The sequence below is a fragment of the Odocoileus virginianus genome, chromosome 25, assembly GCF_023699985.2.
Source record: "Odocoileus virginianus isolate 20LAN1187 ecotype Illinois chromosome 25, Ovbor_1.2, whole genome shotgun sequence".
Taxonomy (NCBI): domain Eukaryota; kingdom Metazoa; phylum Chordata; class Mammalia; order Artiodactyla; family Cervidae; genus Odocoileus; species Odocoileus virginianus.
This window is the reverse complement of record NC_069698.1, coordinates 42,810,481-42,829,628: the sequence shown is the minus strand read 5'-3', so window position 1 is coordinate 42,829,628 and position 19,148 is coordinate 42,810,481. Positions and strand designations below refer to the sequence as shown.

The following is a 19,148-nucleotide window of genomic DNA, read 5'->3' as shown; positions in this document are numbered from 1 at the left end:
GATGATTCAGAACTGGGTAGTTTCTAAAAAATTTTTTATTGAAAATTTGATGAATCATGTATACTTTTTAAAAAAATTCTGTGAGATATTGTGTCCCTCCCTAGGTCGTGATTTGAGTACAATGACAGAACTCCAGTTCTTTCTGCTATGCTTAAACAAAGCCCTGGGAATTTAGAGCAGTGTTCTCATGCCAGTGAAAGGTTGTGCTAATTCCAAATACCGCATCCTAGATACTTCCTGCCTAGCTCTTTTGTTAAATGCCGTGATATCTTTTTTTCTGCGTCATTCTCTCCTTATCTACTTCCTCTTGCCCCGAATAGTTTTGCATCTTTTTAGGATATAACTTTTGTTTCTGGGAAGTTTTGAATTAGAACATCCCTAAAATACAGGGCGACATGTATTCCTCTGATTCTTAGGAGACACCCCCACTGTCTCCTAAAACTAGACATTTCAGGTCTAGGCTAGACACAAGAGAATCCACAAGGCATTTAATATGCTCCCAAGGGGCACAATGTGGCAGTTGGGTGTCAAGGGGTCTCCCAGATAGAAGAGGTTTGAGCTGGAACAGCCAAGTCGGGGCATCGACAACACATGGAGTCTAGCTGGTTGTAAGCCCCGATGATGAATAAGGAAGGTGTCAAGGGTACTAGGTCAGACCAGCAGGAAAATGGAATGAAGCCAGTGAAACTCCTCTGCTAACCTTAGTGAGTGATGAAGAACCCAGGACATGGGGTCATGATGAGCAGATGCACAGATGGAAAGGAGAGGGGAGGGCTAGAACGATGTTTTTTATACTCAGGAAATGGTTTTACTGGAATTCTGAATTTTGGAACATTTTTGCGTGTGACATGATCTGAGATCCATCTTCAGGAATATGGATAGCTGGAGTGGAGGTACAGCCCTTGGGGATAGAGGCATTAATCGGTGATGAATATTTTGGGACAAAATAGAAGCAGAGTATAATGGGAAAGGGGACCCGGGTTCTACAACCACCTTGTCAGCAGGCATCACCCTTTGGAGCTCACTCAATATGCTGAAAGTCATATGATGCACAGTCTTAGAAATCTCTGGAGCCTTCATCAGAAAGTGGTATTGGACTTCCCTGGTGGTCTGGTGGTTAAGAATCCCGACTCCCAATGCAGGGGACACAAGTTCAACCCCTGGTCCAGGAAGATTCCACATGCTGCTGGGCAGCTAAGCCTGTGTGCCACAACTACTGAAGGCATCACCCTCTAGAGCCCACGAGCTGCAGCTCCTGAAGTCTGAGTGCCCTGGGGTCCATGCTCCGAAATAGGAGAAGCCCGCGCACCTCAACTGGAGAGTGGTCCCTGCTCACTGCAACTGAAGAGACCCTGCACAGAGCAGCGAAGACCCAGGGAAGCCACAAATAAATAAAAAGTGTTTTAAAAGGAAGAAAGAAAGGAGTAGATCAGGAACCGAGGAGGTGTCAGTGGTGGGAAAGAACCCGGATGAAGGTGAAGTGATGAAGAGTGATGGTTACTCTGAGAGGTGCCTTCTCTCCCTGACCTGGCTCTCCCAGGTCAACAGAGTGGATGAGAGGGTGTGAGAGGGTGGAGAGTCACCTCCAGACTCCAAAGCAAAGGGATCCTGGGAAAAACCAAAAGAAGGCGTGATCCTCAGTGATGAGGTTGAACAAGAAGTGTATGATGAGAACGTCAAAAAGTGTGCAAAGATGGAAAAGACTGTGAAAGGCAGGAAGCTGGAAGGCCTGAGCACCTTTTCAAATGTTAAGAGAGTCTCTTAGTTGAGGAAAAAGTGCTCCCTTGAGCGTTGTGCTTCCCAAGGATTCGGAAGACTCTCGAGTTGGGAGAGGAAGTTGATGAAACAGGTGAGGTAGAGCGTCCCCTTGAAGAAGTTGGGCCCCAGGGTCCTCTGCCATCTTCCAAAGAAAGGTTTTATCAAAGAAAGGATAAGAAAGGCCTTGTCCAGCCTTATGAGGATCGTCAGGGTGCCACCTGAGAGCTACAGTGAAGCCGTGGTGAATGTGAGCACATCTCCAGGGTTTACCAGGTGAAAGGACAGGGTGACTGAGATCCCTTACAGCAGGCTATGAAGGGAAACTGTCATGGCCAGGGCAGATTGGAGTCCAAGAGAGCCTCGCACAAGTCACAGAAATGTGGCCATGAGAGTGCAGAAAGCATGGTCCCTCACAAAGTAACAGAGATTCTAGGAAGATGCTCTAATACCTAGCAGAACAGGAGGAAACAAATTGCTGAGTTCCAGCCATAAAGAAGAGCTAGATACTGCATCATCATGATAGGTTAGAATGTGTGATCTCTCTTTCTTGATTTGAACTACTAAAGTTATTATACCAACAAACAAGTTATGAAAATGATATTCTAAATAAACGTGCACCCCAATGTTCATCGCAGCACAGTTTATAATAGCCAGGACATGGAAGCAACCTATATGCCCATCAGCAGACGAATGGATGAGGAAGCTGTGGGACATATACACCGTGGAATATTACTCAGCCATTAAAAAGAATTCATTTGAATCAGTTCTAATGAGATGGATGAAACTGGAGCCCATTATACAGAGTGAAGTAAGCCAGAAAGATAAAGACCATTACAGTATACTAACACATATATATGGACTTTAGAAAGATGGTAACGATAACCCTATATGCAAAACAGAAAAAGAGACTCAGATGTATAGAACAGACTTGTGGACTCTGTGGGAGAAGGCGAGGGTGGGATGTTTCAAGAGAACAGCGTCGAAACATATATTATCTAGGGTGAAACAGATCACCAGCCCAGGTTGGATGCATGAGACAAGTGCTCGGGCCTGGTGCACTGGGAGGACCCAGAGGGATGGGGTGGAGAGGGAGGTGGGAGGGGGGACCGGGATGGGGAATACATGTAAATCCATGGCTAATTCATTTCAATGTATGACGAAAACCACTGCAATGTTGTAAAGTAATTAGCCTCCAACTAATAAAAATAAATGGAAAATAAATAAATAAATAAATAAAGCTTTTGCATGGGGCTTCCGTGATGGCTCAGACAGTAAAGAATCTGCCTGCCATGCCGGAGACCCAGATTCGATCCCTGAGTCAGGAAGATCCCCTGGAGAAGTGAATGGCTACCCACTCCAGCATTCTTGGCTGGAGAATTCCATGGACCGAGGAGCCTGGCGGTCTACAGTCCATGGGGTTGCAAAGAGTCAGACACAACTGAGCAACTAACACTTTTCACTTTTGCCTTTGAAATCGTAAGTTGTAAAACAGCAAATAAATTGTATGTGGAAAAAAAATAGTTGAATGGTGGCCTCTTCCCTTATATTGCTTCCACATAAGGTAGATTTTGGCCCAATAAGGAATTGCTTATTGTTCTTTGTACAGTATTGTACAGTTCTAGGAGCTGATGGTCAGTTGGTATTTGATTCTAATCTAGTACAGTTGCTGAAAGCAACGTTCTCCGTGTGGGTGTCCAGCAAAGGAATGGAACTGGTAACTGCAAGGTCACCATGGAGAGTTGTGGAGGCTGTTGAATCCTCGGGCATGACTGATAAATCTGAGAAAGTCCAAGCAGAAAGTTATGGACAGAGTCTTCCTTTGTAATCAGTTGTTCAGAGAGGAGTCGATGAGAGGGACAGGATGACTAGCTTCAGACAGAGAGTGGGAGGACAAATGTTGCCTGAGAAGACATAACTTAAGGAAGAAAGTGATATGGCAGAGAACTGACAGCTGATCTGAGGGCTGAGAAGACACTCAAGCATTTGTTGCTACTGACCTTGAAAAAAGAATTATTGGAGATCGTTGAAGCGAGGCCAGATGGTGATGAGCCAGGAAGAAGGGCAAGTCAGAGGCTTCATAATGACAGTCCATAACTTTGTTGGGAAGTTTATCTGTGAAAATGCCTCTTCCTGTTTTGATTATAGCTTGCCTCACACATAGGTTTCTGAGTAAGGTGTGTGGACAAAACACACTGTATGTTTTTACTTCTCTGTATAATTTAAGGTTTTGGTGATCACTGGTGGTTCTCTTGCGTCCTCAAGCCTGATTGGTATTTTGTTGTCAATTATGTGGGTTTTTAAAAGCTCCGTGATATAACCCCAATTAATTGCATCTTTAAAACCCATCAGTTCTGGAATTTTTTAAAAAGTCAGAAAGAAAGAGAAGTGTTGGGAGGAAACAACCAGTGAGGATACTTGCATTTTCAAGAGATGAAATAGAGAATTTAACAGGATATCTCTTCAGTATTTGCCTTTCATGTCATCTCTCAAAAATATAGAAGACTGAACTAGGCTAATGATGAGTAGATATGAAAGAAACCTTATTTAAATTTCTGCATTTGAGTTAATTGCATGATCATGAGTACAAATTATAACTGATGTTTGCTGGTAAATAGAATAAACCATAGTAGCAAATTTAATATCCCTTTCAGTGATTAAATATATGATATTGTGATGGCATATAGAACTATGCATACAGTCCCAGTATATTCAGTCTTATGTTTATTTCTGCTTAGACCTATTTCTTTGGAGTTAGTTTCCCCTATAACCTCAACTTGTCCCCATTCCACTCATCATTCCTTGAAAGGTAGCCTTGATTTCAAAACCTTGATGCTAAGCTAGTCTGCCCCATGGTGACCACTGCCTCTTGAGTGCTTGAGATATTCTGGTTTAAAGTGCTGTGTGCTATAAGAGGAAAATACCCATCAAATAAGAGTTAGTCTTGGCAGCCGGGGTGGTGGTGAATGGAGGCAGTCTTAGTATTAACTTTTTACATTGATTACATTGTTGAAATGATAGAAACTGTGGTATACTAGGTTAAAGAAATTGAGAGAACAGAAGTCTGAGCTGGGAGAATGCACAGGAATCCATCTCTGACATGGGGATTGGGGGAGAGGGGACTGGACTTGCTTAATAGGTATAGAGTTTCAGTTTTGCAATATGAAAACATCTATGGAAACTAGTTTCACAATAATGTGAATGTACTTAATGCAGCTGAACTGTACACTTAAAAAATGGTTACGATGGTAAATTGTATGTTATGTGTATTTTGCCTCCATTAAGAAGAAAAAGTTACTCCAAAAAGGGTTCTATAATGCAATAACCTGTGACTTAAAAAAAAACAAAAACACCTTAATAAGATTAGTTATAATGGATTCTGTTAAGTAGACCTATGCTCCCTGAAGGAACAGCTGAATCCAGTCACTTGGGAACTTGTTATAAAAAACAGAATCAGCCCCAACTGGACTTGTCCAATCAGAAACTGCATTTTAACAAGATCCCCAGGTGATTCAAGGGCACGTTAAAGCTTGAGAAACTCTGCTCCAAGTCATCTCTTAAAGTGTGGTCCATGAACTGCCTGAATCTGAATCCCTCTGGGGAAGTGTGTTTTCACACGCATCCCCCTCTCACAGATCCGGTCCAGGTCTTGGGGCCAGAAGGGGATGGATCTGCAGTCCAATCAAGCATCCCAATGACTCTGAAGCAGCTTAGAGTGTGAGAACCTCCTGACCTGGAAAGATCATTTTCATAATCGTATCTTTGATGTTGGGGTAATTATAAATATGAGTAATAAGAAAATCCATTATTAATAAAATCAAGAATATGAATAATAACTCCATAAAAAAGAGGCAACAGAACAAAACACATAACTAATCTTGGGTGGTTTGGTGAGAAAGGCATGATTCAGAATTTATGAAATATTGTAATACTTTGCTGAAATAGTGAGCATTACTTAGAGTCAAGGTCCAAAGTTGAAGCTGATTGTTTTTAACTAGGCGAAACCCCATGAGGGTTCAGATTTCTTAATTTGTAAATGTGAATTGAATTTGATCAGTGACTTTTACATTTCTAACACCAGGTTAAACTTGGAAAGCAAAGAATTTCCTTTATAGGGACTTCTCCGGGGGTCCCAGTAGTTAAGACTTCACCGCCCAGTTCAGGAGCCACAAGTTCAATCCCTGGTCAGGGAGCTAAACTCTGACATGCCTCTTGATCAAAAAGCTGAAACATAAAATGAAGCTATATTCTAAAAAATTCAATAAAGACTTTAAAAATGATCTACATCAAAAGAAAATCTTTAAAAAAATTTTATAAAGCATTTCCTTTAAAATTAATAAATGTGTGATTATTCAGAAACTCTGAAAGTTTTTACAGGAATTTAAATGCCACCCATGCACAGATTATTGAAAAAGAAAATTTGCTAGGAAAATCTAAAACTAAGCTTTGTCTAGTTATTTTAGATGTCGTAGAAGAGAAGCCTGTGTTAGTAAAGATCTTTTATTTTCATAAAAAATCATATATTCCATAAAATTTCTTTTGCCTTCACTGCACCAAATCACTAATTAAGATGTTACAGTCAAGATTTTTCATATAATTTGTGTTCTATTGAAAGTAATGTCTAAAGAATTAAAGTATTAAGATAAAATTTTATTAAAATATATACAATTTGAATTTTTTATCCTTTTTTTAAATTAATTTATTTTTTATCAAAGGACAATTGCTTTACAGAATTTTGTTGTTTCCTGTCAAACCTCAGCATGAATCAGCCATAGGTACACATATATCACTTCCCTTTTGAACCTCCCTCCCATTTCCCTCCCCACTGCACCCCTCTAGGCTGATACAGAGCCCCTGTTTGAGTTTCCTGAGCCACACAGCAAATTCCCGTTGGCTCTCTATTTTACATATGGTAATGTAAGCTTCCATGTTACTCTTTTCATACATCTCACCCTCTCCTCCCCTCCCCATGTCCATAAGTCTATTCTCTATGTCTGTTTCTCCATTGCTGACCTGTAAATAAGTTCTTCAGTACCATTTTTCTAGATTCCATATATATGTGCTAGAATACAGTATTCATCTTTCTCTTTCTGACTCACTTCACTCTGTGTAATAGGTTCTAGGTTCATCCACTTCATCAGAACTGACTCAAATGTGTTCCTTTTCATGGCTGAGTGATATTGCATTGTGTATATGTACCACAACTTCTTTATCATCTGTTCATGGATATCTAGGTTGCTTCCATGTTCTAGCTATTGTAAATAGTGCTGCAGTAAACAATGGGATACATGTGTCTTTTTCCATTTTTGTTTCCTCAGGATATATGCCTAGGAGTGGGATTGCTAGGTCATTTGGTGGTTTTATTCCTAGTTTTTTAAGGAATCTCCATACTATCTTCCATAGTGACTGTATCAATTTACATTCCCAACAACAGTGCAAGAGCATACCCTTTTCTCCACACCCTCTCCAGTATATGAATATGAAGCTTAAAAATGAAAAAGTTAAAATTACCTTATATTTTCAAAAAGATTTTTTTTTTTTAGCAGAAAGGAAAATGATAGCTGCCAGGGGCTGGAGAGAGGAAAAAGCAGGAGTGTCATTCAGTGAACAGAGAGATTCAGTTTTGCAAGGTGAAAAATTTTTAGAGATTTTTCCTACTATGAGAAATGTATAGCTAGCACTACTATGTTGTTTAGTCGCTAAGTCATAACTGACTCTTTGCAACCCCATGACTGTAGCCCGCCCAAGCTCCCCTGTCCATGGGATTCTCCAGGCAAGAATACTGGAGTGGGTTGCCATCTCCTTCTCCAAGTAAACATCTTTTTAACACAACTTCTTTTCAATTGACAGTAATTTCACAGTTGTTGAAAGTCAGAATCTTGACATGGAAGTGAATAGGTATGTCTTATCAAAATCTGATGTGGAACCTTCAAATTTTTTTTAAGTAGGCATTGCTCTAAGTTTTAGATTTAATTAATTTTAACTTCCTAATTGGGTTGGCCAAAAAGTTTATTCAGTTTTTCATAAAAGCATACAAAAACCTGAACAAACTTTTTGGCCAAGGCAGTATTAATATCTAGTGGTACATTTCTTACAGTTAATGAGCCAGTTCTGATCCATTATTATTAATACAGTCTGTCCTTTAGTCATCCTTCATTTATGTCCTTTAGTTCAGTTAAGTTGCTCAGTCGCGTCTGACTCTTTGTGATCCCATGGACTGCAGCACGCCAGGCCTCCCTGTCCATCACCAACTCCCGGAGATCACCCAAACCCATGTCCATTGAGTCAGTGATGCCGTCGAACCATCTCATCCTCTGTCGTCCCCTTCTCCTCCCGCCTTCAGTCTTTCCCAGCATCAGGGTCTTTTCCAATGAGTCAGCTCTTCGCATCAGGTGGACAAGTACAGGAGCTTTAGCATCAGTCCTTCCAGTGAATATTCAGGACTGATTTCCTTTATGATTAACTGGTTTGATCTCCTTGCAGTCCAAGGGACTCTCAAGAGTCTTCTCCAACACCACAGTTCAAAAGCATCAATTCTTCAGCGCTCAGTTTTCTTTATAGTCCAACTCTCACATCCATACATGACTACTGGAAAAACCATAGCTTTGACTAGATAGAACTTTGTTGGCAAAGTAATGTCTCTGCTTTTTAATATGCTGTCTAGGTTGGTGATGACTTTTTTCCCAATGAGCAAGCATCTTTTAATTTAGGTCCTTAGTTTTTATCTAAAATCCTTTCCCTGTTCCAAGATCCCCTGCAGCACACCACGTGACATTCACTTGCCAGGTCTCATCAGCACTCCATGACAGTCTGTCATTCTTTCCTCACTGTTGGCCTTGGCAATTTTCAGGAGTAGTGCTCAGGAATTTTTTTAGGATACTTCTGGTGGAATTTTCTTATGCTTCACCTGGAGTTATGGGTTTCTGGGAGAGAGACCACAGAAATAGAGTGCCTTTTTCATCGTATCATATCAAGAGACCTGTGATCAACAAGGTCTGTCACTGTTACTGTTGACTTTGATCATATGGCTGGGATAGTGGTTGTCAGGTTTCTCCACTATAAACCTGCTCTTTTCCCCTCATTGTATACTGAACTCTTCGGAAGAAAGTCACTAGACATAGCCCACAAGGAAGGAATAGAGAATTTTGCTTCACCTCCTGAGGGTCTAGATGATTTTGAATTCTGCACAGGGCCTTTTACCACCCATTTATTTATTCAGTTTTAGTAACTCATAGACATTTTATATTTTGTATTATAATCTAATATTACTTTATTTTATATATATATATAGCTGTTCCAAGTTTGGCCTTTGGGAGCTCATGTCATTTGGCTCCTGTGCTTATTTGAAATACCCTCTTTTATTGTTTTCTCCACAAGATGCTCCGGACTCATATGTTTTAGGCCCCAATCCTAAAATCCTCTATTTCTCCAAGGGACTCTAGTTCCTTTTATTGCAAAATAATATTAAAAATAGAGACCTGGGCACTGGGTGTGCTCATTGCTACTAGAACATCTGCTTTTAGGTGCCTCTCAGAGTAAGGCATTATATTTGTGTCGAGTCCAGCTTGTATGAATATTTCTGTAGCTAACTATCTGTATTTATATTAAGCTAAATATGCATTCATCCTTATGGCTCCAACTCTGATCTGTTACTTCATGGATCTTTCTGGCTCCTCCCCTGGCTTATCTGTAAATTTCACTGACAGGGGCAAGCCTGGTCCTACCACCCACCTTCTATTTACACAGTTCTTCAATTGTACACTTGCTGAGCAGTACCAGAATTAATTCATGCCTTTGTGAGGTTTTTAAAAAGCTGCAAAATAGCTAACAAATGTTTATTTTGTTCCTGTCTTTTTAACCTATGTGTTCTGCACCCTTCATCATCTTGCGTGGTCACTCAGGCATGTCTGACTCTTTGAGATCCCATGGACTACATAGGATTTTCCAGGCAAGAATACTGGGGTGGGTTGCCATTTCCTCCTCCAGGGGATCTTCCTGACCCTGGGATGAAACCTGCCTCTCCTGTGTCTCTTATATTGGCAGGCTGATTGTTTACCAGTGGGCCACCTGGGAAGCTTTCATGATTATAAGACCACTGTTATTCAGAACCTGGGTCAAACACCATTTCTCTCTTACACTCAACCTGCCATTTGTGTATGTAAGGGAGACTGGGCTCCGTTCTCTTGAAAAGTCAAAGAGAGGGTTTAGAAGAAACCTGTAGCTTTCACTTCTTTTACCTTTTGCTCGTGGCTTTGCCGATTTTCAGGAATCTCATTGCTAGAATTCTCCCTCACCCTTTCCTTTAACTTCTTAGAGACAAGGAAGGGAGGTTACACCTTGGGCAGAAATCCAAAGACCTGAAATGTTTCTAGCTATTAATTTAATCTTTGTGAATTCATAGAAACACCATTTATTCCTTTGAGATGTCTGTCTTGAAGAACGTACATGTGGTTCTGGAAACTTATTCAGTCTGTTCAGTCCCACTCCTACTCAAACCTTTAGGAGACTGGGTTTTGAGAAATTCTGCTCTTTACTCTAACACCCTGCCTCACCTCCCCTCCATGCGCCGGGATTCACAGTCCCTTTGGTTTTAGTTGTAGTGCTTTTACTCTCTATCGTCTTCCTGGAATCATCTGTCTTTTGTAAAGGAACATAAAGAAACTGAAAAGTACATTTCTGTCTTCAAATTTCATGTTGTGGGAGACTCTGTACTTGCCTGATTAATATTCAGTCCTGATCCTTCCTTTCAAAAAGAATTCCAGATTTTCCCCATTCTTGGAGACAATGTGCCCTACCAGAATTATTGTTTGCAAACGCCCTCGCAGTTCAGTGTGGTCAGATGACATAGCTCTGGTGGATGGGATGTGGATACTGGGTGGATGTCCCTCCCACGTGAAACAACAGAGCTTTAACAGGGGAGAAAAACAAACAAACAAACAGAAAACCTTTATCCCTTGACCTGTTCCTGCCTGGAACTTGGATATGAACTCTTAAGATTCTGTGGCTATTTCGTGATCACAAAACATGATGAGAAAAGCCAACACACAGAGGATGCAGTGCAGAACAGAAAGATATTGCTGAGTCACTCAGTCATCTCCAACTCTTTTGCACCCCAGTGGACTGTAGCCTGCCAGGCTTCTCTGTCCATGGAATTATCCAACCAAGAGTACTGGAGTGGGTTGCCATGTCCTTCTCCAGGGGATTTTCCTAACCCAGGGATGGAACCTGTGTCTCCTGCATTGCAGGTGGATTCTTTATCACTGAGCTACCAGGGAAGCCCCAGTGCAGAAATACAGGAATAACCTAGTTTCTGAGAGCATCATAGAAGATCTGCAGCAGCTTCAGCCTTAATATGAGACTTACAGGAGAGAGAATTCTATCATGACTATTTGTCCTGCATTCTCTTTTGTGTTTACCATGCATTCCATTCTGTGCAGTGGAATGCATTTTTAACTGTTTTACATGACTTGCTAGTTAATTTAAGTCTGGTTTTATTGTTCTGTTGACCACATCGTAGATCACAACATTATTTTATAGTCTAAAAGTGAATCCACTTTTATAAAAGCCAAAGAGAAATTGCCAACTAACCCAGTTTGACCAGACTTTAAAAAAACAGTGAGTTGACTAACCACACTTGGATTGGAGTCCAGAGGTCCAGATTTTCAGGCCAGTTGCATTGCCAACTGGCTCTGTGGGTAAGCCACTTGACCCGGGTTCTTTTCCTCTCATCTGCAAAATGAGGTAATTTGAATAAGACAGTCCTCTCAAAGACCACCTAAGAGCCAGTGGATCGATGCCTGCAGAGTCCCAAATGAATTCGGTGCTGCTGTTTACCTTGCCAAGACTTTTTAGCTAAGAAGCCAAGCAGAGATCTTGTTCCTTAGCTGTGAAAATTCCTTTTCAACTGGAGTGTGTGTAATATAAATTGTAAATGTTTAAAACAAGAAACCAGGTTGTGTGATTACCAGTAAATATGCACAGTTGTATATTGAATTTAACTAATGGGATTGTTTTTGTTGTTTAGTCACTAGTTCCTGTCTGACTCTTTTGCAACTCTATGAACCGTAGCCCACCAGGCTCCTCTGTCCATGGGATTTCCCAAGCAATAATACTGGAATGGGTTGCCATTTCCTTCTCCAGGGACTCTTCCCAACCCAAGGATCGAACCCATGTCTCCTGCGTTGACAGGTGAATTCTTCACAAACTGAGCAACCAGGGGAAACTACTAGGATTGAATGGTGCCAAATTCCTAAAATTGAACCTAGCAGAAAGATGATTTCTCACTAGAATACTTAATTTATTGTGGTCTCTTTCACTTGGATTCTGTTCATTTTTTTTAACCTGAGGATCAAACCAAATAAACAGAAATTTTGTTTTAAAATTAAAAGTACTATGTATTTAACAGATGAGCTTCCCTGGTAAATCAGTGGTAAAGAATCTGCCTGCCAGTGCAGGAGACCCAATTCAACCCCTGGTTCAGGAAATGATCCCTGGAGAAGGAAATGTCTACCCACTCCAGTACTCTTGCCTGGGAAATGCCATGGACAGAGGAGCCTTGCAGGCTACAGCCCCTGGGGTCACAAAAAGTCAGATATGGCTCAGCGACTAAACAGCAACAAATAAATGGGTAGCTGATGTATAACACAGGGAACTCAGCTTAGTGCTCCGTGTTGACCTAAAGGGGTGGCACGGGGGTGGGGGGTAGTGGGGAGCAGTAGAAGGAAGACTCATCAGGGCAGGGATATATGTATACATAGAGCTAATGCACATTGTTATGCAGTAGAAAGTAACACAGCATTATAAAGTGATTATTCTCCAATTTAAAAACATATAGAAATAAAATGCAAAAGATAAATAAAAGTAAAAGTGTGCATGGTTCTATGTGGAAACTCCAGGAATATACTATCAGATTTTTTTTTCTTTTTAATTAAAAAGCTATTTCTTAGAGCAATTTTACATTCTTTGCCAAACTGAGTGGCCACTACAGAGAGTTTCCACATAGCCCCCGTGGCATCATAGTTGGTTTTTTGTTTTGTTTTGGCTTTTTTTTGGTATCATAGATTTTTAAGAATAATGTTTTTAGAATTAAAAAGAGAGAAAAGGTAAACCGTATTAAACTAAACCAGATTCTGAGAAAGGATTTGTTACATTTTTACCACTTCTCTTTCATTCCTTATTAAAGAAATTTTAACAGATTTTTGTGGTTTAATTGCTTTAACATTTCCAATGTGTAACATTCTAGTATGTGCCATCAGTTTTTAAAGTAATATGAACAAAATTGTAAAATCCAGTCTTTGATGAATTTTATTTTAATGTTAGAGTACAATGAGTTTTCTATTTTGCCATTAGTCCCGAGGGCCTATTAAATAACCAGTATTAATCCTTTAAAATAGCAATCTCATTTGAGGGACATACATTTCTTGGCTGTGTGCATTATTAGAACCTAAGGGCATCTTCACACAACGAAATGAAATGTCATTTTCCAAATAAAAAATACAAATCAAATATCCTTTTATTAAATTACTGTCATACGTGTCCTTTTGATGAACACTAGATTTTACCGAAGTAAATATCTTCTGGTGACTTGGACTTTGCATTAAAATCTACTCCTTAGCAGATTGGCCTCAGGTCAAGTAGTAAAGGACACTTTTTCGTTAGGCAGCTGTTATCCAGTTTATGCCACAAGAACTATTTCAGGACAAAGTTGCAAGTATCCGATATCTTTTCCTGGTTATCTCATGAACTGATTTAGTAGCTTTGACCCAGGCATTGAATCTTCCCAGATAACTACTTGTAAAAAAACAGAAAAACATTGCTTAATAATTCTGATGTTTGTAAATATGGCAGTGTGTGTGTTTGTGTGTTAGTTGCTCAGTTCAGTTCAGTCACTCAGTCTTATCCGACTCTTTGCTATCCCATGAACCACAGCACACCAGGCCTCCCTGTCCATTGAGTCGCTCAGTCATGTCCAATTTTTTGCAACCCCATGGACTATAACCTGCAAGCCTCCTCTGTCCCTGGGATTTCCCAGGCAAGAATACGAGTTGGATAGCCATTCCCTTCTCCAGGGGATTTCCCCAACCCAGGGATTGAACCTGGTCTCTTGCATTGCAGGCAAATTCTTTATCATCTGAGTCACCAGGGAAACCCAGATGTATATGGTAGTATGGCTTGACAGTGCAGAGCTAGTAAATCAGGCAGGCATCTTCAGGCCACTGTCAATTCTGGCCTCCAGTGGCCTTGAAAATGGGATGTCTCGGGTATAAAGTATTCTTGCTATGTTTGATTGCCTGCCCTGAGAAACCATGAAGAGTCCACTTGGAGAAAGATGTATTTGTTTTTGATGAGGTTATTTTTGTTTTCATTCACCCAACTCATCTATTTTTTTCATTTATTTGTTGTTTTATAGTATTCCATGTAAAAGCAAAAGAAAAATGTGACATCGTTTGCATTATTATGTCATTTCTTTCCTTATAATTTACATCTTGATGTTTGTCTCTGGGGCTTGGTTATAGCCTTCTCAAGGTAGGTGGCATTACATGTGTTTCTGGGAAAGTGTTAGTCACTCACTTGTGTCCCACTCTAGGGATCCATCACACAGCTGTTGTGGAGCTGAATTGCAGTGATGCACATGGAAAGCTAGCCATTCCATGGACTCAAAGTTTCCTTCTTCACCAAGAACCAACCACATGAAGCCCTTGGGGGCACCATGTCTCATAATTCTTGCATTCTCTGTGACCCACATTGCAATGCTGTGGACACCATCAATTGTTTCAGAGATTTGAGGAATAATAAGGCTCTTTATCCTCTGTGATTTGCTTAGACTTTTACCTAAGTATTATTTATTAAAATAAATACTTAAATTTCATGAGGCATTGTGCATGTTTGAACTAGAGACAGACTAAAATGCATTTTATAAAGAGAGTTTTAAGGAATCCTTTTGTTTAAAGGGTTTGAAAAGTTGCTTATTTTCCCCCCTTCTTAGAACCTTTCTCTCTTTGTGTATCATTTGAGAAAATTTCATGTAACATACTAGGAAATTTAAAAAATGGTTCTTGTCTTTGCTGACGTGTGGACAACTTATATTCCTTGCTTGTTTGTCACTGGTTTTAATCTCTTCTTGCATGTCGAGCTTGAAGGATCATGGTACCTCTCTCAGTGGTCTCCTTGCTTACTCATCATCTTATGGCAGTAGTCCATCTTTCACTTGATTAAAGAGTTCATCATTTGGAAATCAAACGAGCATGACATTACTGTTTAAAATGTCCTGTGGCCTGTGTTGCATCCAAAATGATTTAAAACCTTAGACTCTAAAACTAGAGTCCACCATGTTTCTCCAGTCTTTTATTTATTTCTGGACATTTTTCCCTACCTACCTTATGTTCCAGCTATAGTGGACTTCTGCCTCTTCTACAGATATGCTTTGTCCTTTTTTCTTTCTTTGCACAGAAGGTTTCCTTTTGCCATCTGTCCATTCAACTGTCCATCCATACATCCATCCGGTGTGGTCATGTTTTCTAGAACTAGACCATGGATTGGTAGTAGAATGTTAAACAGGATAGATACTGTCCTAACATCACGTTCATTCCTACATGGCCCATTCCTGTTCATCCATTTAAGGCTCATTTCTACTGTTATTTTTACTTTGAGATCATCCCCGTATCCCCAAGCAGATGTGTTCACTATGTTGATCCATCACTTCATCTCTGTTATAGCATTTAATTTCTTCATTCACCAAGACATTTATTGCCTACTGTGTACAGAATCTATACTGAAATTGGGGATACTGTAGTGAACAAAGCAAATAGAAATTAAGCCCACAGCTTACACAGTATGTTATAATTATCCAGCTTAAATATTTATGAGAATGTGAATTCTTATAGGACTTCAGGTAATATCTTTATATCTGAATTACCAGCAGTGCTAGAAATAATTTGCATGATACACACACACAAAAAAAACTATAGCAAAAGTCTAAGGAACAGTTTTCATAATTTAATTGAATTAAACTCTATGAAAACTATCTGTATTTGGGCTTCCCAGATGGCATTAGTGGTAAAGAACCCACCTGCTAATGCAGAAGATGTAAGAGATTTGGATTCATTCCTGGGTAGGGAAGATTCCCTGGAGGAGGGCATGGCAGCCCACTCCAGTATTCTTGCCTGGAGAATTCCCTGAACAGAGGAGCCTGGTGGGCTACAGTCCACCGGGTCACAAATGTATTATGTATGCTGTTTGCTGTTTTAGTCATTAAGTCATGTCCAACTCTTTGTGACCCCGTGAACTGGAGCCCACCAGGCTTCTCTGTCCATGGAATTTCCCAGGCAAGAACACTGGAGTGGGTTGCCATCTCCTTCTCCAGTATATTATGCATATAAACATACAATACACATATGTGTATATATAGATTTTATTTAGAAAGTCGAAAAATGCTAACTTTTCCTGTTAGTTTCAGATTAATATGTCCAAGAAAGAGGGGTGGACAATTATTTATTTTGATTCTTCTCAAATGATTGCCTTGGCGAAGTCAATCTGTAATTTTTTAACCCTAGTTGCAATTAAGTGGCAGGTTTTTGTATGATTAATTCACAGAGATTCACGTTCAATAAATTAAAATTTCACTTTAAACACATAAAAAGTATTTAACCATCAAGGTAATGTGACAAGGAACTTGGCTGTTTATGGCAGCAGGACTCAAACTTCTAAAGATACTTCTCCTTCCTGGTTTGACTACTTCATCATTCTAAAAGCAGCGTAACTTCTCTGAAGTTCTTTTAGCCTGTCTTTCGATACCATCACCGGGATAAGATCCCTGGGATGCGGACGGAATGATGTGAAGCTGTTTTATTTGTTTGCAGTTGGTGAGTTTGTGAGCGATGCCCTCCTCGTTCCCGACAAGTGCAAATTCTTACACCAGGAGAGAATGGATGTCTGTGAAACCCACCTTCACTGGCATACCGTGGCCAAAGAGGTACCAGCCCTTTCATCTTCCTCCTTGTTAAGTGACATTCTCCTAGGCCTGATGCACAGTGACACTGTAGGGGGTGTTTGGAGGCAACAGCTGTCTGTTGATAAATGTGGCTTTTTAAAAAAATTATTATGTTAAAAATAGAAATCTTCATGAATATTTTAAAAGTCTATCTTGAGACAACAGCTGTGTTGATCAATAAGTTATTATTATTATTTTTAAAAGCTATCCATGAGTATTTTATGTTTAGTTAGATTTGTTATGCTATGTCATATGTTATAAGTTAGAAACTATAAGCTCTAAAAACCTTAAAATATATCTTTAAAAAAATTTTTGTATTTATGTCTTGTTTTTGTTTGGCATGTGCCAAGTTTTTAGAGTTTAACTTTTTTCTCTTGTTATTCATTGGGGAATACAGTGGTAGAGGAGAAATAGCTTGTCCAATACTGACATGAAAGGTGCAGTTAGATCTGAGTTTTACGACCAATTTTGTGTTCGTCGAGCCACACTGCCGCCATCATTTCTCCATAGTGAGTAAGTCTATGGCACCAGTTCTGACTTTTGCTAACCCCCTGCTTTTAGCAAAGCCAATAAGACATAAAGCAGTTAGCATAAAATGTCACTTTTTGATATTATTGCCTTTAAAACTGCTTTGTCCCTTTATTATGAAGTTTTTCTGATAAATTTGTATAATTTTTTTTTCTTTGTAATGAAATCAGTCTCCCAGAATTAGGCTCCTTGGTTTAGCTCAGTGGTCCTTGAGTGAGGTCAGTTTCACTCCGCATCCCTTCCCAAGGACATGAGCCAGTGTCTGGATATCATATTGGATGTCACAGTTTTTTTGTGACAAGGGGTGATACCACTGGCATTTGGTGGCCAGAATGTTCTGCTAAGCATTCTTCAGTGAGCAGGACTAGAATGATCTGGCCCAAATGTCAATGGTACTGAGGTTGAGAAACCCTGATCTGGCTCCATTTAGCCATTGCATCATAGCCTTAAAGCTGTTAGGCAAAAAACACCAGGTAAGGTTCAGCATTAATTTTGCCTCTTACAAAGTAATATGTTGTGCAACATTGTCTTTATATAAAAGTGTTTCAGAGATAATTGATATTAAGAAAACAACCTAGATGATTTAAAGCCCAGTACCCCTCTGATTGGGCTTCCCAGGTGGCTGGCTCAATGGTAGAGAATCTGTCTGCCGATGCAGGAGATGCAGGTTCGATCCCTGGGTCAGGAAGATCCCCTGGAAGTAGGAAATGGCAACCCTTTCCAGTATTCTTGCCTGGAAAATTCCGTGGACAGAGGAGCCTGGCGGGCTACAGTCCATGGATTCGTTAAGTATCAGATATAACTTAGCAGCTCAGCACACACACACACCCATCTGACTACCTCATTTTTCATGTCTTCTTGAGTTTAAAAAACGTTTTTTGCTACTGAGAAACAAAATAAGTCTTAATTCCTATGAGGTCAAAGTACACTCTATAAAATTTCATTGTTTACTTATGTGTTGAATTATTAATCTTTCCTCTGTCACCACTGTGTGCTTTCAAAGCTTTATGTTAATTTTGGTTTGTGGGAATTGACTATGCCAAGACTTTGCCAAAATCTTTGACTATGCCAAAGATCTATTGTATAGATCACAATAAGCTGTGGAAAACTCTGAAAGAGATGGGCATACCAGACCACCTGACCTGCCTCTTGAGAAACCTGTGTGCAGGTCAGGAAGCAACAGTTAGAACTGGACATGGAACAGCAGACTGGTTCCAAATAGGAAAAGGAGTACGTCAAGGCTGTATATTGTCACCCTGCTTATTTAACTTATATGCAGAGTACATCATGAGAAACTTTGGGCTGGAAGATGCACAAGCTGTAATCAAAATTTTTGGGAGAAATATCAATAACCTCAGATATGCAGATAATACCACCCTTATGGCAGAAAGTGAAGAACTAAAAAGCCTCCTGATGAAAGTAAAAGAGGAGAGTGAAAAAGTTGGCTTAAAGTTCAACATTCAGAAAACTAAGATCATGGCATCTGGTCCCATCACCTCATGGCAAATAGATGGGGGAACAGTGGAAACAGTATCAGACTTTATTTTTTGGGGCTCCAGTATCACTGCAGATGGTGATTGCAGCCATGAAATTAAAAGATGCCTACTCCTTAGAAGGAAAGTTATGACCAACCTAGATAGCATATTAAAAAGCAGACATTACTTTGCCAACAAAGGTCTGTCTAGTCAAGGCTTTGGTTTTTCCAGTGGTCATGTATGAATGTGAGAGTTGGGCTGTGAAGAAAGCTGAGCACCGAAGAATTGATGCGTTTGTGCTGTGGTGTTGGAGAAGACTCTTGAGAGTCCCTTGGACTGCAAGGAGATCCACCCAGTCCATCCTAAGGGAGATCAGTCCTGGGTGTTCATTGGAAGGACTG

At 40.0% G+C, this 19,148-nt stretch overlaps 1 protein-coding gene across 6 annotated transcripts in view; it reads left to right on the top strand.

Annotated features, from left to right (window-relative positions):
- The window catches only part of APP (amyloid beta precursor protein), a 286,389-nt gene that overhangs the window by 103,380 nt on the left and 163,861 nt on the right, over positions 1-19,148 (top strand). For all 6 annotated transcript variants that reach the window (XM_020892410.2, XM_020892408.2, XM_020892409.2 and 3 more), the window contains exon 4: positions 16,614-16,726. In XM_020892410.2, coding sequence (XP_020748069.1) covers positions 16,614-16,726 — 113 coding nt within the window. The remainder of the gene's footprint in view (positions 1-16,613; positions 16,727-19,148) is intronic.